The sequence below is a fragment of the Chaetodon auriga genome, chromosome 12 (assembly GCF_051107435.1).
Source record: "Chaetodon auriga isolate fChaAug3 chromosome 12, fChaAug3.hap1, whole genome shotgun sequence".
Classification (NCBI taxonomy): domain Eukaryota; kingdom Metazoa; phylum Chordata; class Actinopteri; order Chaetodontiformes; family Chaetodontidae; genus Chaetodon; species Chaetodon auriga.
In genome coordinates this window covers 3,930,615-3,956,209 of record NC_135085.1, presented here as the reverse complement: position 1 = coordinate 3,956,209, position 25,595 = coordinate 3,930,615, and the positions used below count along the sequence as shown (strand labels likewise).

The window sequence follows — 25,595 nt, the reverse complement described above, 5'->3', positions numbered from 1 at the left end:
CATGAAACATGTAATCTGCGGGGAAAAAAACGGCTCCATTGGTCCCACCTACTGCTCCTACTGTGATTTGCAAGAATCCACTGTGCCCGACACAAAACAACCAATCAGAGCCAGAGGAGCGTCTGAGGGAGTGTCTGACATCTGTCAATCACTACTGACACACGCTGCAAACTGCCCCCTCCCTCCACTCATGCTGCCAGCTGCCGCTCAGTCAAACAGCTCTGTGAGCGGCGTCAGGAGGCCAGTGAAAGCTATGGCGGAGCAACAGCCACCCACAAAGGAGAAACTGCCCATACCACCACTGCCAACAACAGCATATACGGCTAAGACAACAAATCACCATAAAGCTAATATGGTGATTGTTACAGTAACACTCCACAGCGTGTATGGTATGTTAGCGACTGTCATGTAGTGGCTGGGCAGAGTTAGCTTGTTTCCAATGCTAAGGCTAACGTTACTGGTTACTAGATGCCACAGGGAGGAGGGGCTTGGAGGCAGGGCATGAGTGCAGCGGAGAGGGAGGGGGAGTGATGTGAACTTTTCAAGCTAAGTCTGCTCTCCTCTCCATCTTACCTACTGCAGCTTCAAATATGAGAATTTCCTTTCCTTACATTTAATATTTTGTGGTTCTGGACTGCAGGACAGAACAAGATGTGCAATGGTGTCACCTTGTTCTCTAAAATGTGTCACTTCCTGGGATCCCCCAATCATGCCCCAATGTAGACAATCCCCTGCAGTGCTCACATTTGTTGATCTCTCTTTTTGGATATCTATTTGTCCTAATTTTTCAGCAGACCTGCATCTGAATCACTGAAAGGTATACAATAGATCAGAAAAATGTTGACGTTGAGAAGAGAAAATGCAAAGTGAGGGTTGAATCCTGTCTTTGTTATGTCAGTTGGTGACATAGAGGCTAGCAAAATGGATGTATTACATTTCGAAAATGCAGTGAAATATGTTCTGTCAAATCTTGTAGATCAGACAGAAGAGAGGGGGCGGTCCTCTTAAAGCTGGCAGTGCCCAGTTAGCCTTTTCTTTCCTCCCTCAGTGTCAGGGCCAGCTGGTCAAACAGCACTATAAATAGCTGTCTTTGATCTCCAGAGCCATATCAGGCTCAGAGAAAAAAAAAAGTGACAGCAAGATTTACTGACAGATGAAGAGAAAGAAAGCCAGTCAATAGAGGAAGAGGGGAGGGACAGAAAGAGAGGCAGAGAGGAGTCGAGACCAGGAGGCAGAGGCCTTTCCCCTTAGCTCCGACTGCATGCTATCATTGTGGCCAGTTAACCTCTTATTTGGTTAGTTGGCAAGCCAGGTTGGCAGGGATGGGTGATCCAGCAACCCTGGTCGAGACCGCCACCCCTCCTGTCGTCACAGCGGTCCCCACGGTGATAGCAGGGGAAATGCAAGGTGAGGAAAGCCTCAGCTCAAGGCCCGCTGACCAGAGCTGAGAAGGACAAAGGAGCGTGGAGGTCACTGTGGGCCTGGTTCTTTGGTTGCGGGGTGAAGGATTCAGAAAGTTGACTTCTGGCAGGTTTGAGAGCAGGTCTAACCTCCTGCAGCTTCAGCTTTTTTGTCCTGGAGCCAAGAGCTCAACTTACTGGTTGTATATTGCTTTTCTGTTTTGTTTGCTCAGTGAGGTTTCAGTTCGTCGTTCATAAATGCGTCCTGAATTATAACCGCACAATATTGCACTACCAATATTTTGATTGAAATACTTAAACTTTATTTTAACAAAATAGTGGATTTAAGAGATTCAAGATCAGTGATATTTAGCCAGGTCATTTAAGTAGTTTAACTTCACATAACACCTGCTGTACATTACTTGTGCTTCCAGCTTGTCGGACTGACTTAAACCCACATTCACGAGCACTTTTAGATTAATCCAGAACAGGATTAAAGCATCATACCATATTCCTCCTGTTTTCCCATTTGTGCTAAGATAGGCTAATCACTGAACAGACAGACAGACCTCTGTAGAGGCAGTGCAGACACACAGCTGATAGTGATATTCTCAGCTGACACAAGAGGATACCCCACAATGTTGGAGGCTGGCGTGTAGCTCACGTTGTATAATTAAACTGTAACAGTCTGTTCCGCACAGTTTGGTCTCCATATTGATTTTATGAAGCCATTGTATCAACAGATTTTTAATGGTGGATGCTTGTACTCAGAGTTAACTTTGTTTTTCTCTATCTGCAGATTTAGTGTTAGCAAGATATTTTAAAATACACAGTGAATGTGAGTACTTTGAACTATGCTCTTTGAGTGTGTGTGTGTGTGTGTGTGCGCGTGTGCGTGTGCGTGTGTGTGTCTGAGTTTGACCTAGCACCATGTAGCGGACTTAAACACCTGTTCATTCTCTCTGCTACTATTTTCTCCCATCATGCATTGTGGGATGTCATCGGCATCCCCGGAATAGCTTCTTGGATGTGGCTTGTTTTTCTGTTTCCATCACCTCTGCTCGTTTCCCCAGAGCCAGTTCTGAGGGATTAGTGCAGATACAGGAGAGGAAACATGATTCCTGATAGATCTGAACAGATTCAAGTGTAAAAATAAAACCGCTCATCGTATCATAATGTTAGTTTGTATCAGGTCTGTCCATCTGACACTGGGTTGGTTCTTTTCTCTGTCATGTTTGGGAGGCAATGATGAGAGTAAAAGGTGAAGTGACGGCTCATTTGCTAAAAGACACGAGATGTAGACATAATTGGGTGTGTATTAGGCTAATTCAACTGGGATTATTTGTTTTGCAGTGTGTTTCCAAAATCCCTTATTGAGTGGTCAGACATGAATACATGCTGTTATACTCCAATACCAAGTTGCCATGGTTGTGGTTGTGCACTGTAGTTACTTTTGTCCAAAGGTAGCCTGAACATCCTACAGCTGAAGTTTAAAGTGTGTGTGACTGTGATCGGGTATTATGAAACCCTAACATTGGCTTCATAACCAGTTCTGACTGGCAAATAAAGATCTTGAGTTGGTAATAAAATGTACGAGCCTCACAAGGCTGTGTGTGTGTGTGTGTGTGTCTGTGTGTGTGAGTGTGATGCAGTCACTGAGTTTGTTTTTTGCTGTTCTTTCTCCTAGACCTAAAATCATAATTTGAATGTACAGCATGACTGGAGTGTAAACACGAATGCCTCCAAGAAAACGTGTCAAATCCACAAGTGAACCTAATATCATATACTGTCTTTGCGTTGCAGATGGTACTAAAGCCCAATCAGCCAATAAGAATGGGAAGAAGGCGGACTCCGGGTCCAGCGGCGGCAGCTTCTTCACCTGGTTCATTGTCCTGGCCCTGCTGGGTGTGTGGACATCTGTAGCCGTGGTCTACTTTGACCTGGTTGACTATCAGGGAGTCCTTGGTAAGTATGCGGCACAACACACGTGTACATTTGCGATCTGAATGTTGTCTTCCTTTTTGTGCTTTTTCACCTCAAGCACCTCGCTGGGAAGGTGCAGTAACAACTAGGTTGGCTTTTGGCTTCACATGCTTCTATATCAAACACAAAATACATACAAACACACACAACTGCTATCTATCCCTGAAGTCCAGCATCAATCCGGAATGAGAAGCAGGCTAACCATGATATGTATTATTCATATCAGAACGCCGATGTGGGATCAGCAGCTGTTACCACCTGACATGAGTCTGCTTCAGTCTTCCGTCCTTCTTACTCTGCTTCATCTATTGTCTGATCAACACTTGCTTCATGCGAAGAAGGCCTCAGGGTCCAAACCTCATCCTAATAATAAGAGATAAATGTATATGGAGCCAGAGTGTGCACCACTTCATTCCAGCTCTCAACACTGGCTTTAAACCAAATACATAGGAAAATAGGATGCAAATCCACCACCAAAATGGCTGCAGACATGAGTCCATCAGATGTAGAAATGACTCGCCAAAAAAACTCTGCAACCGCTTGACAGTCTATACTGTTCGATGCATGTCTGTGTCACTGATCACAGAATACTGTCTGTCACTAAACTTTACCCCGAATGATTAATGTTGAACATTCTTGTCTGTGTCGTAATCTGCCAGCAATGTATGAATTATAAATCTGTTTTACTTCCTTGTCTTGCTATTGTTCCAATATGTATGTTTTGTGTTTGCATGCAGACAAGGCTAAGGGCTTACAAATTAACCTGTCTGAGGCCTTGCAAGGTAAAAAAAATCACCAGGCATATTTCACTCATACCCTGTAATGACATTTAAGATTGTTGTCTCATGTTGTTGTTGTGCTCTCGAAGCATTTCCCCCACTCCCTTACACACTCTCCTCGGAGCCCTGAATCTAAAAAAAAATGAAGGCAATAAATTCTCCAGATGTGTTTGGTAGTAAAATCCGCTGCACACAGGACTTATTGTTTTCTGCTCCGTCGGTTGTGTAGAAAAAGGGTCAGTGTATCCATAAAGTAAACCCGTCTGAAAAGACCATGTAGTTGGAAAGATGGAAGAAATTGATTGATGATAGAACAAGCCATGTTGAAAATATCATGACACCCTCCTTGTCTGGCTTGTTCAGCTGGAACATGTGACTAACCGACTGTTTCTAAACAAAGCTTTCCTCAGCTGGTTTAGATCCAGGGCTCCCGTCTAACCTCCCATCCATCCCGTCCTCTGTGGTCCAGTTACTCTGTAGCTGGCCGACACAAACCCGGTAGATTTGATACTGTTATCCTAAAAATACAACACAGGTTAATTACAGGAACTTTGCTAACAAGATTTCTTTTGGGGCAGGCAGTGTTCTTTAATGTCACTAAAACAAAACAAATATCCCACAGTGTCTTTTTTTAGTGATAGACATTTAAGCTAAAAGTCCCCGACTGTTGCCATTTCCTCTTTTACCCGCCTGGTCTCACTCTGTCCCCTGTCCCCTCACCTTTTAAAGGAACTCACCAAGCTTTGAGCTGATTGTAACCATGGCCAGTTAAATAAGGAGAGCCCAGATACAAAATTAATTTGTTTTATGACGGATCCTTTTGTTCATGCTAACAGTCAAACACCATTTACGATGCGAGGCAGTGGAGAATTAGTGGCCAGTCTCCCACAAGCTTGGTGCATTTCTTTAAGTGTCTGTCTGTGTTGAGTGATGTCTGTAAATGTACAGTGATACTGTCTCTTTGTGGTTCCTCTGAGAACAAACAAATCTACGTGTGTGTTTGTTGCTGCTGTAGGTAAGCTGGTGGCATACGATACAGATGGCGATGGTGATTTTGATGTCGAGGATGCTAAAGTTCTGCTAGGCAAGTTGATTTATCTGTAATTTACACCTAATGTTAATTGTTACTATCAGTGTCTTGCAGAAAGTAAACAAAGAGAATGGATTTGTCTCCAGGGACGCAGCTGAGAACCTGCATCATTAGTGACAGGGTACATAGTTTCCCACAGTCACGATGCACGTAAAACTGATTTATTCGGACTCTGAACATTTCTGCAGGCCACTGATAAAGTGTGTTTTGGGTTTGTCAGTTACATTAAATGGCAATTTGGGTTTCTTTTGCATGACTGACAATTGTGAAGCTGGCTGTTACCATAGAAACAATCTCACCAATGACAACAGCAGAAAAGCTCCTTGACCACTTATGACCTTAGTACCTCTATGAAGGTTTGTGTGTTTTACTTGTTATCCCAAGTAAACCATGTGCGTCTCCTTGACTGTCCTACCCACACTGAAAGAGTTTTAAAGTTTTAACTGGTCTAAGATTCCACAGCTCCCTAAAACTTAAGTCCCTTGAAGGTAGGTGCTCTGTAGTAGGCCTGTAATGTACTGTCTGAGGTGTGAAACAACTTGATATTAAAGGATGGAACTGATGGGGCTCATCCGGATAAGGGGTTGGCCTGATTTACCTTGTTACTAAAGGTAAATTTAAACAACTTTAAAGCAAGTGAGGAGTTGAGTTTCTGGATTGGGTGGTTAATTCCGACAGACTGCTTATACATACCGCTCCATTATTTACTTTGGACGTGCTCTGTTTTTTCTGTTGTGCTATCCTTGGGATGGCACCCATGTCGATGTTGTAGCGGTTTAGCTTTTGGAACATTTCTCTGTGACGCTCAAGCATTCAAGACAGCTGAGGGCTCGACAAGAGAAGTTGTAGTTCCCAGTTGTCTTCAGTGCTGTCATCCCCCCACGTGATGTCTCCTGCATGTTGCATGCTTTTAAAAAGGATCAGCTTCTTGTTTATGGAACTCCCAAACTTACCGACTAGTCTACACTAGCTGTGACATGTTGGCCCGCAGCTATATCCAAATGACATTTGTTTTGCATCACTTAATATTTTGTGCCTTGTAAAACGGTTGCCGTTCTGTGCCTCTGATATCAGACGGACGTGAGAATCATAAGTTGCAGTCTGTCGTCATTTGCATGATTTTACATTGAGGCTAGTGAGGATCAAAGGCAGACCGTTGGTCCTGATCTGAATCTTTTGATGGCACACTTGTTACTATCTGTGAATCAGCAGAACGTCCAAAAACACTCACTGATGGAAGCATTTTGCATGCTGTAATCACACAGAAGTCCTCGCTCACATTGTCCTAGTCTGAAGTACTCCTGCATGACAGTTGTTTGCTCTGCACTAGCATTTATTTTGATGAAGCTCTGGACAGTCTGATCTGTCACCAGAGTTCATCCCTTTTCAGTAAAGTGATTCTTTTTGCCCAGCCCGCTTTCTACCTTTCCACATTTACAATCCCATCATCCCTGTCTCTGTAACCTACTCTGATTAGCTTTAACAAATTGACCTTTAACTGGCATTACAGTAAATGCTGCCACGCATATGCTGTACTTCTCTTGCCCTTCTTAATGTCCCTCTTTGTGTCCTCTTCTTTTCACACTCTTCCTCAGTCTGTTTGAGCTCATCTGTCTTTAGCTCACTATTTGAATTGGCTTCTATAGGAAAACATGCAGACATTGATCTCCGTATTAAAACACACGTGAGTGGCTGATAATAATTCAGCTGCTTAGTGCAAAATAATTTCATTGAGACATTTTCAATACACTTCTAATAGTTTGTTATTGATGCTTTTAGAAACTTTAGTATCACCTGAATACAGTTCAACATGCCCACTGGCTTTCTGTCTGCTGACAAAGGGTTGCTTCTCCATCTTCCATCATTATAAAAGTGTATTTACTAGCATGTTGCTGTGTCCACCCACAGTTCAGATGGGGTAGGAGGACAGCCCCCATGTTCATTGTCCATTATGTAATAATTATGGTAATAATGATAAGGATTTATAGAGTGTGGTTAGTTTTATTTTCACATCCTGACCTGCATGCCTAGTCTACTCTTGAATTGATACTGCAGTTGCTTTTGACATCTTTTTTCAATATTCAGTCATTCTTTCTGGTCATGATCTCTTGATGCTTCTTTGTATTTACCTCTAGATGTTTTTTGTACATCTGTAAATCACTTTTTGTTCTTAAAATATCCCTGAATATCAGACAAACAACTTTCTTTTCATGTTTTTTTTTTCTTTTTTGGACAAGTAGGTACTGTAATAATACCCTGATTCCAAAAAAGTTGGGACACTGTGAAATGGAAATGATCAGCAATTGGTTGCAAAAGAACAGCGTTTTCTGATAACAGTTTTACAAAGTGTTCCTGAGTCCATGTAGTAACATCCTTTATCCAGTCATGTGTTCACAAAGTGGTGAACCTCTCTCCATCCTCGCTTGTGAACCACTGAGCCTTTCCAGGATGCCCCTTTCATACCCAATCATGATACTATCACCTGTTACCAATCAACCTGTTTACCTGTGGAATGTTCCAAACAGGTGTTTTTGGAGCATTCCATATCTTTCCTAGTCTTTAGTTGCTCCTGTCCCAATGTGTTTGAAACGTGTTGCTGCATTAATTTCAGAATAAGCAGATATTTACAGAAATCCGTGAAGTTGATGAGTTAAACGTTGTATTGTTTTCGTGCTGAGCATGTATCAAAAATGATTAGCAAATGATCACATTCAGCTTCATTTATATTTTACAGTGTCCCAACTTTTCTGGAATTGGTTATACATGCGTTCTGAAAATGAATGGTAACTCAGCTACATAGAAGACACAACTCTACTGATACTTGTTGGATGTTGACGTGAACTTAAACAACAGATAAAGATTTCAAGTGCCATTGTGTACACGTGCTGTTTTTAGCTTTTCTAATGCAAACACAGTTTCATGGAAACCCAGCTTCAGTTTAAGTCTTTTTGTTCCCTTCTCTGTGATTCTATGGCTGTCTCCACATGTTAAGCAGTGAGCTGAACTCTGATGTTTGGGCACAGAGTTGGTGCAAGGAGCTCAGCTCAACACTGATACGTGATTTTATAAACAAGAGATAATAATTGCTCAAGCTGGCACGAAGTGGTTTTGTTGGTGATCATGTGTAGACAGCCCAGCTTTAGCTACTAGTGATAAAGCCTGAGTAGTTCCCTCGCTGCCTAACCTACTCTTAAAACTTCTCTTACCGTCTCCTCTTGTTTCTTTCCCCTCTTTCCTCCTCTGCTCTCAACCCTCTGCCATTCTTTTGTTACATCTTTTGTCTCCATATGATCCAACTTTTGTTCTTCCTGCCTTTTGAGTTTTTCCACTTCCTTTTCCCACACCGTTCCATCGTTGTGCTCCCAAACTTCCCCCCCATCCACCCATGCCTCCATTCCTACCTCCCTCTTGTTTGCGTAGGCCTGACCAGTGATGGCGATGGTCAGGGTGAATCCGAGGTTCTGGATTGGTTAGAAGAAGTGGAAGAGGGCGGCTCTGATTGGTTAAACAGTTTCTTCACTTTCCTGTATGGTCTGATAAATCCCCTGGAGCCCCTGGAGGAGGAGGAGCACAGTACCTCAAGGGGAGTCGTGGAGGCACAGGAGGAGGAGGACGAAGACGACAAGGATGAGGAAGGGGTCAGACGGAGAGGCGCGAAAGATGATGGAAATCAGGGGCAAAAGATCGTCATAGTCGGCCTCCATAACCAATAGCCTCAGGCCAACTGCAGCAACCCAATTACCCTCTAATGCACTTCTTTTCAACATCTCAACATCCAAAGGCCCAAGCTACAGTGTCGGCAGAACTGTTTCTACAGTATTTTCTCCACTTACTTTGGCAGGTTTTGGCAAGTTATCCCACTTGGTAGCTTTGGATATGAATATCTAGCAGTCTGAACTGTTGTGGGCCCCACCCATCCCAGGTTTCACCCGCTGGAACCCATAAACACTGTCAAACTTGACGAACGAGCTTCATTCTTGTATCAACAGAGTCTTGAGACAGTGAAAGAGTTTTCTACGATGTCGATCCCTGTGCTGGGATATATATATATATATATATGTGTGTATGTATATATATGATACTCAGGAACACTTTTAGAAGTCTTCTAAAACACTTTTTTTTAGAACCTATGGAAACATTATTTTTCAGCAAAAACCTGTTGGCAACAGCCAGCAATACTGAATAACACAAAATTCAGAGGTGATTTGCACTTGGACACCTGTTTGGATGTCCACTGTCTTTGACGTAATAAGTCTTTTCCTATTGCTGCATGCCATAAAAACTATCCTCCACATATTTACTCTGGACTCTCGGACTACAAGCATGGATTTGTACTTTTTTAAACCTCTTTCAGGCTAATGGCTTTGTCTTGGACCACATTTGTACCTGGTATTCATGTGATCTGGATAAGAAAAAAAAAACAACACATAAATGCAGCTGTCAGTGTACCCAGAATGCATTGCGGTCAGAATGCTCTCAGAGCATCTAGGCTACATCTGGAGGTAGTGCTGGAAGGGCTGCGTGGCTGAATTTGTCCATTGTCTCTCCATGTCCAGTAGACTCGGCTTGGACTCTGCAGATGCCTGTGTGATGCCCAAATTTATTAGCGCACTTGTGCTCTATTTTGGACCTTATGTGCCAATATAGTGTAGTAAAGACATATGTTTATACAGAAACACAGTTTTTTTTTATAGTGTTAATTTTGTTAACAAAAATATGACTAAATATGTTTATCTGGGACTTTTTTCCCCTGTGACTATGATGAGATAACGAGGAGACAGCACCGGTGTCATTACTATATCAACATGCAGTATTATTAATGAAAAATTGTCGTATGAGGACTGTACTGGGTGCACACAGACTTGACTAGATGTGATATTACCCAACGAGGACATTGGGCACAGGACTAAGACTAAATTAAAAAAACTCTAGATGAAGAGAACCAGTGATCAGATGTCAATGCGTGTTAATACCAGGTGGAAATGTGGTCTTGAACTCGTATAAATGCCACAAAGGTTTGTAGGACTTGTGAAGTATATACTGAGCCAAGTTGGTACTTCCCATCCTTAAGGTTCTTATGTGTATGCCGCAGCTGTCGAGCTTTGTATTGTTTTGTTGTCTGTTCCATTCTCCTCATTTTTCCTTAAATGTGATACAGATGTCTTAAATCTACAATAGCTGTCTGCCGTGGGCTGTGTTAATTTAATCCAGGCTTCAGGTTGGTGACTATGTACAGGCAGAATCCATTCATGTCCAGCTTGTTGCCATTCCACTTGGCTTGTGTTGTGGGTCAAGACTGAGAGCTGAGTGCACTGCAGTAGGAAGGTGTGATGTGTGTGTTTAGAGTCAGAGGAGCTGAGACAAGTGATGCAGAGAAGCGTTCATTGTGCTTGAATCAACTAATCGCTGCTACAAGCATAGACAGCTGAAAGCAACCGCAGCACCTGAATGTGACCAGGGTGTGTGTTTTTATAGTTAACAGGTTTGCAATGAACTCGTTATGCTGTTATGAATGTAACCTGATTTCAGAACAGGTTCTTCCTCTGGGCTGCAGTGACTCCAGCTTTGGCTTTTTAGAAGAATGAATTTACATGATGTTGTTGAAGCACAAAAACAAAAGCACAGAAAGACACAGGACTTCCATAACTCTTACTTCAGTGACTGGTGAAGGAGCAGTCTTCTGTCAGGCCATATACAGTTAGCCTGAAAATCACGCTGCCTCCTGTCACTCATTCATCAGGCCTAATGTCTAATACTAGGTTGGTTACTGGTTGTGCTTACTTGTAAGCTTCAAATATCGTTTTTTAAATCTGTTTCCAGCAAAACCCTGACTTCATTCTGGCATTCTAAACTTTCTTTGACTGGCTTGGCTCTGTTTTCAGGTGTTAGACAGTCTTCCTTATGATGGGAGACTTTGGCCAGTCACAGGTCATTTCAGAGAGAGGATATTCTTATTGGCTGTTCTACAAATGCAGATGCGCATGCACATCCCTTCAGATGGTGAAAACCTAACACTATAGTCTGTATTGTATCTGTTTACACTGTTAGACGGCGTTGCAGCTGCCTCTGAAGCTTGGGACACTCTGCACTGGGGCTTTGGAAGTGTTAGAGGGGTATCTTTAGGAAGACAAGTCATAGTGGGAGGGTCCGGTGTCTTGGTGAGGCTCACATCATGGAGAACGGGACCTATGAAGCATGAGTTTTCCTAGGACGACCGACTCCCCCTGCTGCCATCCAAACTTGTGGGTGGAAGGTTGAGGCCGACGGTTTTGCATTGTGTTGGTTGTTGTTGGCTACTGCAGATTTAAACTCATAGGGAAAAGAAGCAGACACCGAGGGACCACATAACTCACTGCCTCAGCTTGCTGTGTTACTGGGACACAGCAGAGAATTCACTGCTTCTGCCTCAGTTTCCAGCTACTTCATTGATTCAGACCAGTATCCTCCCATTCTCCCACAGTCAGGTTAAAAAGCAGCTCATACAAATGCTAGTTACTTCAGAGCTGTTGGTGACCATGTTGGCCTTTATGGTCATTTTTATATCTCCTTTGACGTAATTGCAAAGTTCCTCACAGTTTTCCTCATCCATTGCTATAGTAGTACATGTGAGGATGAAAGGGCAACAGCATTTCCTACATACAATATGGTGATCATTTTCAGGCGAGACATCTTTTGGACTAATTATCTTTACTCTGGCCAACTAATGTCAGGGATGATGCTTTTGTCTATTATTACTCTGTGTGTTCCTGGTCCAACCAGAGCTCCCTGTGCCTAGGTACAGAAGAAGAGAGAGGAGAAAAGCAGGAACCATAGGAGCTAAGTATCTGGCAGGATTGAGAGCAGCGTCTCTTGGCGTAGGAGGGCTGCTGGCTCTGGCCAGTCAGTATGAACCATGGTTTGCTTTATTTTGTACATTATGTCGTATTGAACTCAACACTGGGTAGAATATGACTAGTTGGTGATCATCAAGGCCGTAGAAACATTTTCAGTGTATATAAATAGGTAATTTAGTTGTCGTTCAGTACATCTTCAGTCATCATTTGAAACAACTGAGAACTTGGGTTTTTCTCCACTACCTTTCCAGGTGTACTGTTTGTAACTTTCAAAGCACATTTGTACGTATGTGTCCTGCTTTGGTAGGTGTTGTGACAGTGGACACAAAAAGCATTTATTTGCAAGCTTCAGCTCAATTGCATCTTCACTAGGCTACAGTGCATGTGTCATTGGTAACATTGAAAATGACTGCATTTTATTTAGGTGAGCTTGTTCCAGGGTTCTGGTTTTGTGCATGCTCACTCACTGTCTTTGCTTAGGATGCTTTATGAGTTAAACATGTCTGCTCCGAAAAATGTCACCCACACCTGGCTTAAGTCAGATTATGCACTGCCGAACTTGAATTTTGTCTTCGGTTGATGTATTGCCAAGTGAAGGTGACACAAATTCATTTGCTTCAGCTTGAGGCTGAGATGAGCTTCATGCAGCGCTTCTACTGGACCTCACAGGATGGAGCTGTGTAACAGGGTGGTTAAGCATAAAGTGCAAATGATATTCGACAGTAGGAATGATGAACAATTGCGCTAATTACCTGATCAATTTGTGGTGTGTAGGTTTAACATTCAGTGCTGTAACTTTTGTCCTGTTTGTGTGCGACATCAGATGAAACACCCAGAGACGCAGCTCGGAGAGGAGCTAAGAAAGGTATCACCGTGCAGCCACTTGCATGAAGCTGTGCTGTGTTGCAGTGTGGGCTGGACTAATGGATGTTTCAACTCAGAACTCACTGTTGTGTTAGATCCAACTGACTTTGTGTTTATTTGATAAACCAACAAAATCTGCCAGGTTTATTTTATGAATGAGTTATTGACCTGTTTTGAAAGGGTTGACTTGCAGTGATTTAAAGATATTTGGCTTAATTCTGTGTTTGTGCTTGATAAGTAAAGCTCATGTTAAACCTGAGTAGTGAACTAGAATACCTTGATTTTAGTAATTATTTAAGAAGCTGGTATAGATCCTCTTTAGTGCTGTTTCAACCCAGTCTAAACTGAGTATCACATACCAGTGTATTTTACAAAGTCTGCCCTCTGCTTGGAGGAGGAAGAGGAGTGTGGCATGGAACTGGTCTTGCTGTGGATAGATATGGTCCTGATTCATCCACAGACATGCATACGCCTGCCTGATGCGTGATGATGTCCAATAACTGAGTGAATTTGAGCATGTTGTTTGTTCTATAACAACCCATTTAATGAATGGTGAAACACCAAACAGTGTTGTTGCTCATCCGTCCTAGAAACTTCTTCAACCAAGGATGTGGGCTGGAAGCTTCGGGAGGCTCTAAAGCAGCAGCTGGCCATCATCCATGAACGTGTGGAGGCCAAGAAACTGGCCAAGCTGGCTCTGGCTGAGGTTAGAGAGCTCCTGGTCAAAGAGGAGGAGGAGAAGGAGCTGGAGCTAGGGAGGAAAGAAATAACAGCCAAAGTGAAGGAAAGAGTGGCTGCCAGGCTAAAAGAGGAAGAGGAGCAGATGGAAAAAGAAGAGATGGAGAAGGCTCTGGAGAAACTAAGGAAGGAAAAAGCAAAACAACTGGATGAGAAAAAGGAAGAGAGCAAGGGCGAGAAGGAAGGGGAGAAGAAATCAAAGAAAGGAGAGGAGAAAGAGGAGAAGTCGGAGAAAAAGGTAGAGGGGGAGGGAAAGAAGGCACGGGAAGAAGACAAGGGGAGAGGGAAAGAGTCGGCCAAAGAGAAAAGAAAGAAATCTGACAAAGGAGGCAGGAAATGAAGTCAGAGATGATGAAGCTTCAGAGGAATATCTTCATCCCATAGGAAGCCAGTGTTAGCCATTTGCAACGTCAGGGCGGGAATGTGTCCAAGTATCAAAAACAGTCAAGTGCTGAAAGCTGGAATGAAATGTCAGGTCACATTCGTAATCTTCTTACTTATTTTACTTCAATTCCTGATTGAAATCAGGTGTTTTTAGCAAAGTTCATGCACTGCTGCTTGTTTAGACATTCAACAGAATAGTTGAAGTGTGACTTCTGTTGTCGAATGAAGGTGAAAAGGAATTTGTAGAAAAGGATGTTTTGTATTTTTCGAAGTCTGAAAAAAAAAAAAAAAAATCAGGTATTGGCAGGCATAATCTAAAGATTTCAGATTATACCCTGACCTGTTTGGCCCGTGTGTAGATGGAGAGTTTACCAACAGGTCCGTGCTCTTCTGAGTATTCATCATCTACTGAATATTATTTCACAAAATGAACACTTAAGTAATGAACAGTGGAGGCTTTTAATCCAACAAATCCAAAAGTGTTTTTGCAGTAACAACAGGGTAACAGAAAAGGTAAAGAAAGGTCATGCCATCCAGCAAGCCAGATTCCAAAAACGTTGGAATGCCCTGGAAAACAAAAATGAAACAGAATGCCATCATTTCCTGATCCTTTTTGACATATAAAAACAGCACAAAGACAATATATTTAATGTTTTACCTCATCAACTTCACTGATTTATGTAAATATCTGCTTATCCTGAATTTTCAGCAACATGTTTCAAACTAGTTGGGACAGGAGAAACTAAAGACTGGGGAAGCTGTGGAATGCTCCAAAAACACCTGTTTGGAACATTCCACAGGTAAACAGGTTGATCCTGGGGCATCCTGGAAAGGCTCAGTGGTTCACAAGTGAGGATGGAGAGAGGTTCACCACTTTGTGAACACATGATTGGATAAAGGATGTTTCGACATGGGCGTTCTGGAACACTTTGGAAAACCGTTGTCTGTGAACACAGTTCATTTGTAATTGATTGATTCTGTTTTTATTTCCATTTTACATAGTGGCCCAACGAGTCACAGTTGTAGACTGACTTGTTGCGTTAGGTACGTTTAATATATGTTGTGAATAGCTTTTGGTTTTCAGCAAAGGTGGAGCTAGCTTGTTACTTCTATGTCCATGGTACTAGCAACAGAGACTCTGTAGGGACGACAAAACATCGTCACATAGTGAGTGGACAGCAGCTCAGTCACTGTACAGCAAAAGTCTTGGCTGGAAATTTGCACTTTTGAGTTGTGAACTAGGTGAAGTTGTGTTCACTGATACTGATGTTGTAGCCAGCCTCCATCTTTTTCACAGCTTTTGTCCTTTTAGTGAAGGATGAGGAACGACTGGGAAGGATGGGAGCAATGGAAAAGGCTCAAATTTAAAAAAAGGGGGGGTCAGGGGTCACTGCAAGATACTCAGTAGTGTTGATATCTAGTGTGATGTACTTCAGCGTTCATGATCATGATCAGATACGACCAGACTGAAAACATCAGGGTGTCAAACCCGTCAGTTTCTCTACAAAATGAGTTTTCTAACTTTAGGGAGATTTGTGCTCCGCTATCAAAAATGTGTCATTTTCTTTTGTCAATAAAGATTCTCGTTCCATCCAAGTGCCTTTTTCTTAACATGTGAAGCCAATCATCTGTCTGTGGGTCCACGAAGGTGTGTGTGTGTCTGTGTGTGTCTGTGTGTGTCTTTAGACCTACACAGATACAAGATAAGACAAATGTTTGTCTGATAATGACAATATTGTTTTCACAAGAAACGTGAGTCAGCAAAAGAAACCCCATGCCTTTTTTAGATGGTTTGATAAGTGTTGATTCGTGTGAAGGATGTTAAGTGTTATTTCTTATTTACTGCAGAGGTTTTTACTTCCAAGGTCCTGTACACACTCACGCACTGATGCATCACATTGGCTTCACCTGTCAGAGGGTTAAATGTTGTGGCTGCACATGTCCCACTCTGCAGCAATACCAGTTCCAACATTTTTATGCATTGTGTCTTCATACACTTGTGTATGACATCCATAAACTTGACATATATAAACCAACATTCATAGAATAGAATAGAATAGAATGCCTTTATTGTCATTAAATACAGACTGATATTTTTCAACCTGTGCTCGATCAAGGACTCACAACACAGAGGTGTACATTTCCTGTCATTACTGTACACGTAGACGTGTTTGCTGCCAACATGTGCATCAACATGTGCATCATCTCATGTAGGGCTGAAAGAGAAGGCTGTTGTCGTTGCTTCCCGTCGTGAAGAAGCCGCTGCCCCATTGGAGACTCCCGAACCTGAACCGACCCCAGAAGGTAACACACATTCATTATACGCTCTTTGTCATGCACACATTTTCCATTGTCATCACAGGAGCATGTCGGTAGTAGATAATGAGAGATAAAAGGAACACGGGTGTTGTTTGGGGGATAGATTTCCACAGTATCACCGCGCTCATCATTTGGTGGTGTTCATCAGTGAACAGCGTGGACACCAGAAGCTCGCACTGGGCCTTCAATTTAAAGCTTTGAATGTACTGTAAACGCTTGTCAGTGTGTGGCATAGAACACGTTACATCAAAATTTAACTATCCTTCATTATGATAAGAACATGAAGAACTTAAGTAAACATGCAATTTGATAGAAGAGCCACTATTTGAGGTAAAAAGAGACATGCTGTAGTGTTCTGTAACATCTTCACAGTTCCACTCAGCTCCTGATCGTTGTTGCTCCAGCCTTTACCTCGACGGTGAGCTGCACTTACTGTTGAGTTCTCTCCTTCTATTTGCAGCCTGCACATCATCATTGGGTTGTATGACCAGCTAATATGTGCAAGCTAACAGGGTTGTGATTGACACATTTTCCAGTACATGAGAATTGAGATGGAAGATGATCATAAAATCAATCCTTAACAAACGGTTGTTCTTAAAACCCTCTGTTTATGTGTGAATACAGTGACTGTGTTTCATTTATTGTAACAACTTTATGTATAGATAATGTAGACACAAGTCAGTTAACAGTGTTGATGTGGGTGCTTCACACAGTGTCTTGTGTTTGTATACATCACATTTTTAAAGAACATTTCTAAAGCTTTGATAATGATTTTGAGTGATCACCAATAATTTGTACATATTATACATTTTATTAATACAAAATGAGAAGTCAGACTTGGTACTTGGATGTCTTGGTGAGGACTGCATGTAAGTGGACAAAGCTTCACCAAAACTATCCAGGACTCTAGAGGGTTGAAATCGACAGTTTTTGTGCCCTGAGCAGTTGAACTGAGGAGGCCCTTGAAGCAGACGTGCTCCCTCGCACAGACCTTTTTGTCATGGCATTTTAATGTTACCAGAGAAGAGACACATTTTTCTCTGAGAACATCAGTGGCTCCATTTCTTTCATGTTAACCAGCATGTGAACGCAGTGAGCCAGCATGCATAACGCCAAGGCCGTAAAGTGGAACACCTAAACAGAATGCAGCAGCTAATGATGTCATCAGTCACACGTCTGTTTGACAAAATGTCTACTGTCAGAAACATCTTTTCGCTGAGGTTGCACAAGTCCAAATTTTGATAGATTTTTTTGAATTTGAATGAGAGAATGTGTGCTTTAATTTGGTTTTATTTTAGTCTTCTTCTCTCGCCTTATTTCTCCTTCACCATCGTCCCCTCTCTCCTCAGCTGTCATTGAGCCTGAACCTGTGCCTGTGGAAGATGTGATTGAAGCTGCTGTAGCAGAGGACGCTTTTGCTCCGCCACCACCAGGTAAATGAGTGTGTATGTGTGTGAATGCCTTCATATGGCAGTGCAGGCAGATGTTTAACAATGCAGAGAAACTAAATCTGTCACATGTTCTCTCTGCATTTGCAAGACCCACTTCTTGTTAGACATGAAAACCTGTGTTGTCTAGCAGTACGGGAGATTTTATTCCGAGTGCCTGGATAACATTGCATGTATTGAATGCTTTCTAGTTCTGTCGAGTCATCTTTGATCACTGGAAGTACTCCACTGACTATCTAATGCAATTTAAAACTATAAAGGTGGAGGAAGAAAACAAAATGCAAACATATTTACTGTGAGGCTGTGAGATTAACACCTACAGGACTCTCCCCAGTACAAGACTTGGCCTGATCTGCCTTTTGCAGGATGCACCTGAAATACAGTCTGTCACATTGCCAAGCTGTGTGTGTGCGCACGCGCATGTGTATGAAGGGGAATCTGTTCAACTCTCTGCTTCTCCTTCTAGAGCCTGAACCTGAGGTAGCAGCTGAGCCTGAGGTGGTCTCCTCTGAGCCTGAACCAGAACCAGAACCAGAACCTGAACCTGAACCAGAGCCTGAGGAGATTCCTGAGGTTGGTACAGGCCAAATTGAAACCATCAGTGGACCTGGGTCCTTTTGCAGATGGCTATTTTTGAATGTTCTTTCAGTTTTGACACTTTTCAAAAAAACTTCCCTGCTGAAAGTTAAAATCCTAAAATTCAACTTTACACAGAAACCTTAATATTTAATTAGTGAAATTTTTAGTTCTTAAGGGAATCAGTTAAAACTTGCACAAACATTAGTGTGTACCTGTTGATGATCAGGTGGTGTGTTCCTTTTCAGGTAATTGAGGAGGATCCAGAGGTGCTGGAAGAGGAGGAGGCTCCTGCTGTAGAAGAGGAGGCCCCTGTGGAGGAGGTGTGTAGTTTGTTATTGTGTGTTGCATCATAATTGCACACTGGTTTCATATGCACTTTGATACGCTGGCAAACTGAAATATCTTTATCTGGGTGTGTGGTGGGATGCATGTGCTCAGTCTTTTATCTTCCTTGCAGGATTAAAAGAAAAATTAAAAACAAAAGATCAGCTGTACTATAAACACTAAAGAACATTTTAGTCTAGAACAAATGATGCACATAGAAACTTAAACATGGCATAACTTCAACAAATTCAAACAACAGTAAATCCCTATCGTGCCACTACCAGAGTGTGCTATAGCTAAGTGGCTAACACATCTCAGTTGCTTCAGGTGTCTGGACCCCTCTATTCCTGCCTGCAGGTCTAGTATCGCTCTTGATTTCAGCTCTAGTCACGTTGTTACTCCTGCTTTCCTTAGATCAACACGCTACAAACGTCATCCTCTTCTAACAAGCCATTCTGGTTTTTGTCCCAGTCTCTCTCTACACTCTAGGATTGTCTGAAATCATTCAGCTGAAACTTCCCTCTCAGATCAGTAGCTCATTAGTAGAGAAGCTGCCTAAACCAGAAATGGCCTGCTCAGTCAAAGGGTAGAGGCACAGGGTGGTGAATCATCACAACTCCAGCTGGAGGATTTTTACTGAAAAAATATCTCAAATCCTGTTTTAACAGTGAATAAAAATGTGAAAAGCCATGTCTTTCTGTAACTCTTGACAATATGCTTCATTCAGGCTGCTCCAGTGGAAGAGGAGGCAGCAGCTGAGGAGGTCGCAGAGGAGATGATGGCAGACGAGCCTGCTGCAGAGGCTACAGAGGAGGCGGAGGATCTGGCAGCAGAGCAGGCTGTGGAGGAGGAGGCTGCTGACGAGGCCGTGGAGGAACCTGCTGCAGTGGAGGAGGCGGAGGAGGCTGCAGAGGAGGTGGCAGAAGAGAGCGCCCCCGCAGAAGAAACTGATGAGGAGCCTGCTGAAGAAGAGGTGGCTGCTCCTGCAGAAGAAACTGTTGAGGAGACCGCTGAAGAGGAGGCTGCACCCTCAGATGAAGCTGTCGAGGAGGCAGCAGAAGAAGATGAGGCCGATCCTTCAGAGGACCCTGCTGAGGAGCACGCTGAAGAGGAGGCGGCTCTTTCAGAAGCTGTTGAGGAGGTACCAGAAGAAGATGAGGCCGCTCCTTCAGAGGACCCTGCTGAGGAGCCTGCAGAAGAGGAGGCAGCTCCAACAGAAGAAACTGTTGAGGATGTAGCTGAAGAAGAGGAGGCGGTGCCTGCAGAAGAAACTGTGGAGGAGTTCACAGAAGAGGAGGAGGTAGCACCCTCAGATGAAACTGCTGAGGAGCCCATTGAAGAGGAGGAAGCTGCTGAGGAGCCCGCTGAAGAGGAGGCGGCCCCCTCAGAAGAGGCAGAAGAGGAGGCAGCAAACATAGACGCAACTCCAGAAGAAGAAGTAGAAGAGGAGCAAACAGTGCCAGGTAAAGAGGAGAGGATATGACTGAAGAGATGTGCGTAGTCACTTTCTGGAGTGTTGGAGGAAATTGGTACCACTCTTGCTGTTAAAGGCGCACTCCACCGATTTTACACATTAAAGTCTGTTTGAAGGCCTTGCGAATATTTCTGCATATGTGAATTAAGTCTAACTTTTGTTGCTGTCATGGAGCTGTGTGAAGTCTGGTAAATTACCTCAAGTGATGTCACACGAGTCAGTGTTTGTTGGGGCTGAAGACCACACGTTTGAAAAGAAGATGTTGTTCATAGTTTCAAATGTTTCTTGTTTCTTGTTGTCACAGAGACAGAAGAAGAAGAAACACATGAGGCAGCAGAAGAAGGTAGAGACACACACACACACACACACACACACACACACACACACACACACACACTCTTGACATCTAAAGACCTGAATCAGCTAAAGGGGGCAGCTGTACTGCATGTTTAGTGGGGGTTAAAGTTTTGGTCATGTGGTCTTACTTGTGCATGTGTGTTTCTCTTTGCAGCAGCGGAGTTTGTTGTTGAGACGGAGGAACCGATTCAGGATGAGCCCACAGGTAAGCTTTGTTTTCATGCTGCTTCACATCAGGATAAATCAGATCCACCACAGGCCACTTATTAAAAAGAGCGTACGTCAAAGCGGGTTCGCCTGTTGCTCCCATTATTTCCTTCTTCCAAAGCAGTGATGACAAACACTAGAAGCAGATGACAGGAGTTGAGTTTTCATTAAAACAAGATTATGACTGGTGTGTTAACTGCATGCCAAATTAATCAGAGCACACGAGGCCAAATAACCACCTAAGTTAACAGGTTTGGCTGCTGAAAAGTGATGTAGCCTGTTCAAGCTTCCAGCACGTTACCTTCTCTTCACCTGTCTGCTCTGCTGTGTGTGGGGGTGGGGGTGCGGGTGGAGGGGCTAATCCAAAGGATAATCAGAGGATAATTAATGCTGGTGCTGCTGCACAATAGGGAATAAGATATGGGGGAAATGCGAATTCTAATGATGTAAGCGTTTCCCAGACAACGACACAGGTAGACTTAATCTCGGTGCGGCACCAGTCGTTGATTTCTGAATGAATGGATTTTTATGGACAGTCATTTCTGGCAAAGTAATAAAGTTTTTTTTTTTTCTCTCTCTTTTCTGGCCTGGCGGGGGTTGCCAGGCCAATAAAATGTCAGAAAACACTAAATAATACCTGTTATTTTCTAAAGCCAACAAGTGAGGTCGTCGAGTGTCCAAAACCCAAATATACTGAAAATGCACTTTTAACCATTACTTCAAAATAGTTGGCAAATCATTTTCTTGGATCAACTAATAAAGTAAACGTTTCAGCCCTGTGAGGCGTTCCAGTGTCGACAGAGATCTTTGTTCCATGTGAAAACAGTTTGAGTCCACACGAGTGTTTCCTGCTTGTTTTTGAATGCAGGCACCTTGATGTGGACAAAGTCAAACTTAAAGACTGTTTGTCCACTTGTTTTCATGTTGGAGGCTCTGTTCTTATCCTGGCGTAGAGACCAGCACTTGTGAAACATTATGTAATTGAGAGTTAGTGGTGTAAGGCCAGAGCAGCGTGGACAGGTGTGGAGGAGAGTGTCTGTTATCGACAGTCAGCTGTCAACGTCGAACTGATATGCAGCTGCACTTTGGCTGCTTTCACTGAAGAACACATTATCTGTTCTTTGTGTTACTAGAAAGCTTGTGAAAGAACTTTTTTTTTCGTGTTTCTTAAGAAAAAAACAAAACCTGTTATCATGCTACAGTTGCTTCAGTGTTTAGGAGCCCCACTGCAGACAACACATGGATTCAAAGGTGGGAAAAGACCACAGCACTGCAGTGTGTCTGCGTATTGGTCTTCATCACGCTTCTCAGAAACACACAATTAACTGACATCATCACCTTGTAACAACATATGCTACCCTGTCTGTACATAGTGAAACATACACCACCCTGTGACCAGACACACACACAGGAGCACCTCGCACCGTCACTGGCTCACGTGAAGACTAAACCGCGTCCTGTTTGTGCTTCCCATAGAAACGTAGAGGCTGCCGCGGTTGTCGTGGTGACGGAGCAGGGACCCACTGATGTTGCATCAGCACCATCTGAGCGTGCTCAGAGCGATGATGCACCTCTCCACCTCCAGAGAATCGATCGAGTCGTTATGACAAGCTCGCCTCCTCCCTCTGTTTTCACATCTTCCTTTGAATTTTCCTTTTGGCATAAATGTGTGAGATGATGGATGAATTGTTTACTAATATGGTACTCCTGTTTTTACCCGTCTTGTTTTTCTTTGAGTCTTTGTTCACCATCCTTTTTTTTTTTTTTTTTTTTTTCTTTAAGGAGAGCACCCGTTTTCATTTTTGTTCAGGGTGGTTTAGTTGTGTGTGGCTGTGGTCGATGGTCAGGCCGTGTGAAGTCTATGTGCTCTACCTGCAGCCAGTCCACCAGAGTCTTGTATCTGCAAGAGCTGGGACATTAAACCAGTCTGGAGCTTTATTTTGAAGTCTATCAGTGATGCAGTTTGGCTTCCTGGAGCTCAATTCTGTTGCCAAGTAAACTGAAGCCAAAGTTCATAACTGAGCCATCATTTGGCAGTTTTAAATCACTCTGAGTTAGAAGGCTCTTGTGTATTCAGTGAGGACTTTGACTGTGCAGGTTCAGAAGCTTCACAGATTCAATCAAACACATAAATCTTGCTCTGAGCGCTGCAGTGTTTCCTCTCTGTGAAAGCCGGCGTTTCCCAATCCCTCCTGCTCGATGGAGGTAATGAAAAATATTTCAAGTTATCAAACTGTAAAATGTCTTTTCCTGCCCCTCTAGCACAGTGTGCATCTAGATTCCTTCAGCTGTGTTCACTTGTGTTTTATAGATTCTATGCAAAGCTGGTGTGATGTCTGTGACACACCTCCCTCAGCCCTCCTCCCCCACTCACTTTATTTACCACTCAGTATGTGTCCACTCCAGGATGAGCCATATGCTAGCATGTGAATTCAGAGAAAAAGCTTGTGTGCGTATGTGTGTGTGTTTCAGTGTGTGTGTGAGAGAGAGAGCATGTGTGTGGATGTATTCCTCTTGTACCCCATGATGAGTCTTTGTTTTGACAAATCTTTTGCATATTCACCCTCTCTGTGTGCCGTAGACACCATGATTTAGTCTTTGAGACTGTTTGACTTTTTTCTCGTGTGTTCTCTAACTACTTTTACCTCTGTGTGTTTGTGTTCTGTAGATTCCTAGCTGTTCATATTTGTTTTTCATATTTTCAGATATGATTACCAAGACCATCGAACTAGACTATCAAAAAAAGTTTTAAGTGAAGTTGTGACTTTAAACTTCAGCTGTGTAAACTGTGATGTAAATTAGGACACCATGGACAGTGCAGAGCTGTCACACTGTGGTGTACAGATGTTTTTTTTTTTCCCAACACACCAGCTGTACGTGGACTCAGCCTCGCAGGCTGGTTCAGGCAGGATAGTTAAGGTATCCTGACGCATTTGAACCCTTTGTGATCCACTTTCTCTAATATGTAAACGCTCTGTCTTTTCTGGCTCACAGAGGGTTAAATCGATCAGGCATCATATTCCTGTGGAAGTCAGCCATAACCAGTTAAATGAACCGACATCTTTTTTTCTTTTTATCACCAGTGGCGAAACTTCGCCGCCTCATTCCCTCTGCTGAAAAACTTAAAGTTGTGTATTTTATTTACTTGAAGGGAAACTCTGAGACATTTCTTTAGTCACCGTTCCCTTTTCCTTTTTGACATCAGAATTTGTCTTGGTGTGTTTTTTTTTTTTAATCATTGATCCATGGCGGGAGGGCTCCTGTAGAGAACACAACATCATCTTCCACATCATTCCATCACAGAACTAAAATTGTGGGATTAAGAAAGCCAAATGAGTTCTGTATGTTACCGTGAAGGTGATGGCCCAGTCTGCAGGTGAGCCTCCTTTGTTCCATGAGATGTAACTGTGACACTAATATTTGGGACAATGGGTGCAGCACTGTGGATGACACCTTTCTGTTGGGATACTGACAATAAACATGATGTAGATCTGCTGTTGCAAGCTTAATTACAACACAATGCTACTAGAAGATGAAGAAGAATAATGCATTCCTCATTTTTTTTGAAATTCTATGGTTTGGTGTCACAGCCCCTCTTTGTGTCTGTAGTCCTCACATACTGTAACTAGCAGGTTGTTTTTAGAGATGCAACACATTCCAGTGGTGTGCAGTAGTCCTTTTTGTAGGATGTCTGGTGTCTTTTTCTGTAACACTAGCTGGTCTTTTCTACTTCCTGACACTTTGTAAGTCAACGTGAACTGTAAAACCTTTTTAACATTGAATAGTACAATCTTTACCAAGAGAGAGCTTCTAGATTTTTAAAAGGAGCATTTATAAAAAGGAACTTGGAGAAATTTAAAAAAAAAAAAAGAAAGAAAAACTTTAATTTTTTTGAAAATGCTTTAAGCCATAAGCTGTTAGTGGCAGGCGGGTTAAAGGGGCTCTGCTATTTCAGGATAAACTTTATTCTCTAAGAATACAAAAGGAAGAGCAATAACATTAAAACTGCAGACCAAACACACTGCAGCAACCTGGTGAAGCAGATTTTGATGTTTTTTTTGTTACTAACCTTTGATGAGAAGTCATGGAAGTGATGGAAAAGGTTGTGATAACACGGACAGATTGGCTTCCAGACAAAGGAGGTGGCAGTTGTTAACTGACAGTGTCTGCTGGGAACGGTGTGATAGCTGTGTAGCAGGCTGAGCTCCACAGTGTTATGAGGAAATAAAGCTGTTGGTTAAAAACTGCCCATGTCTGCCTCACAGTGTTGTCTGCAGATCAAATACTGTCATGTAAATGCTGACTATGATCTTTAAATTATTTTGAAGTAATGATATAAAGGAGATTTGAAGTGTCAGTTGTCTGTAAATGATCTGTTGCTGCAATAAAAGGATTGGGACGACGCAGACTCCAGGCTTGTTTTATTCATACGTTTCGTGTATGTGGTTCCATCCGACATGCAACTCCTTAAAGTCTACTGACTAATTCATTGGGACACCCATCTAATTTTAATTTGCTGTCATGCTGTATGTGAAGCGTTCTGCTGGATTTTCATTCAATTGGAAATGTAGGGAGAGACTGTTCATCTGACAACTTTAAGTTTCAAGTCGAATGTTGACGTGCAAGCGGGTTTCTTTGCTTTAAACTCGTGCTGCCTGTTGATGGTTTGGGACACACAGGCCATCTGTCACTACCTGCTCAAGCTTTAGCATCTTGCAGCTTCTCACTGGGACTCCATGCATCATGTTATGCTAGCTAGAGCCCACAGAGTGACCTGTGGCTTAAAACTAGCTTTGGAAATGAAAGAATGGAGGAG

At 42.8% G+C, this 25,595-nt stretch overlaps 2 protein-coding genes across 6 annotated transcripts in view; both read left to right on the top strand.

The window, feature by feature from the left end:
* LOC143329567 (uncharacterized) overlaps positions 1-25,187 on the top strand; it is a 31,349-nt gene extending 6,162 nt beyond the window's left edge. The window contains exons 1-12 of one of the 5 annotated variants that reach the window (XM_076745536.1): positions 1,185-1,407; positions 3,204-3,365; positions 4,121-4,165; positions 5,178-5,246; positions 16,286-16,375; positions 17,740-17,823; positions 18,305-18,411; positions 18,663-18,737; positions 19,469-20,204; positions 20,520-20,558; positions 20,727-20,777; positions 22,256-25,187. In XM_076745536.1, coding sequence (XP_076601651.1) covers positions 1,323-1,407; positions 3,204-3,365; positions 4,121-4,165; positions 5,178-5,246; positions 16,286-16,375; positions 17,740-17,823; positions 18,305-18,411; positions 18,663-18,737; positions 19,469-20,204; positions 20,520-20,558; positions 20,727-20,777; positions 22,256-22,263 — 1,551 coding nt within the window. In that variant the 5' untranslated portion in view covers positions 1,185-1,322 and the 3' untranslated portion in view covers positions 22,264-25,187. Of the gene's footprint in view, positions 1-1,183; positions 1,408-3,203; positions 3,366-4,120; positions 4,166-5,177; positions 5,247-16,285; positions 16,376-17,739; positions 17,824-18,304; positions 18,412-18,662; positions 18,738-19,468; positions 20,205-20,519; positions 20,559-20,726; positions 20,778-22,255 lie in introns of those variants that run through there. The other 4 variants (XM_076745537.1, XM_076745538.1, XM_076745539.1 and 1 more) reach the window with 4 other exon arrangements.
* LOC143329182 (uncharacterized) lies at positions 13,506-15,663 on the top strand (the record flags this gene model as incomplete). The annotated part of the gene is made up of 1 exon (XM_076744963.1): positions 13,506-15,663. A coding segment is annotated over one exon (522 nt), but the record flags the coding sequence as incomplete, so codon positions are not given.
* Positions 25,188-25,595: the final 408 nt, after the last annotated feature.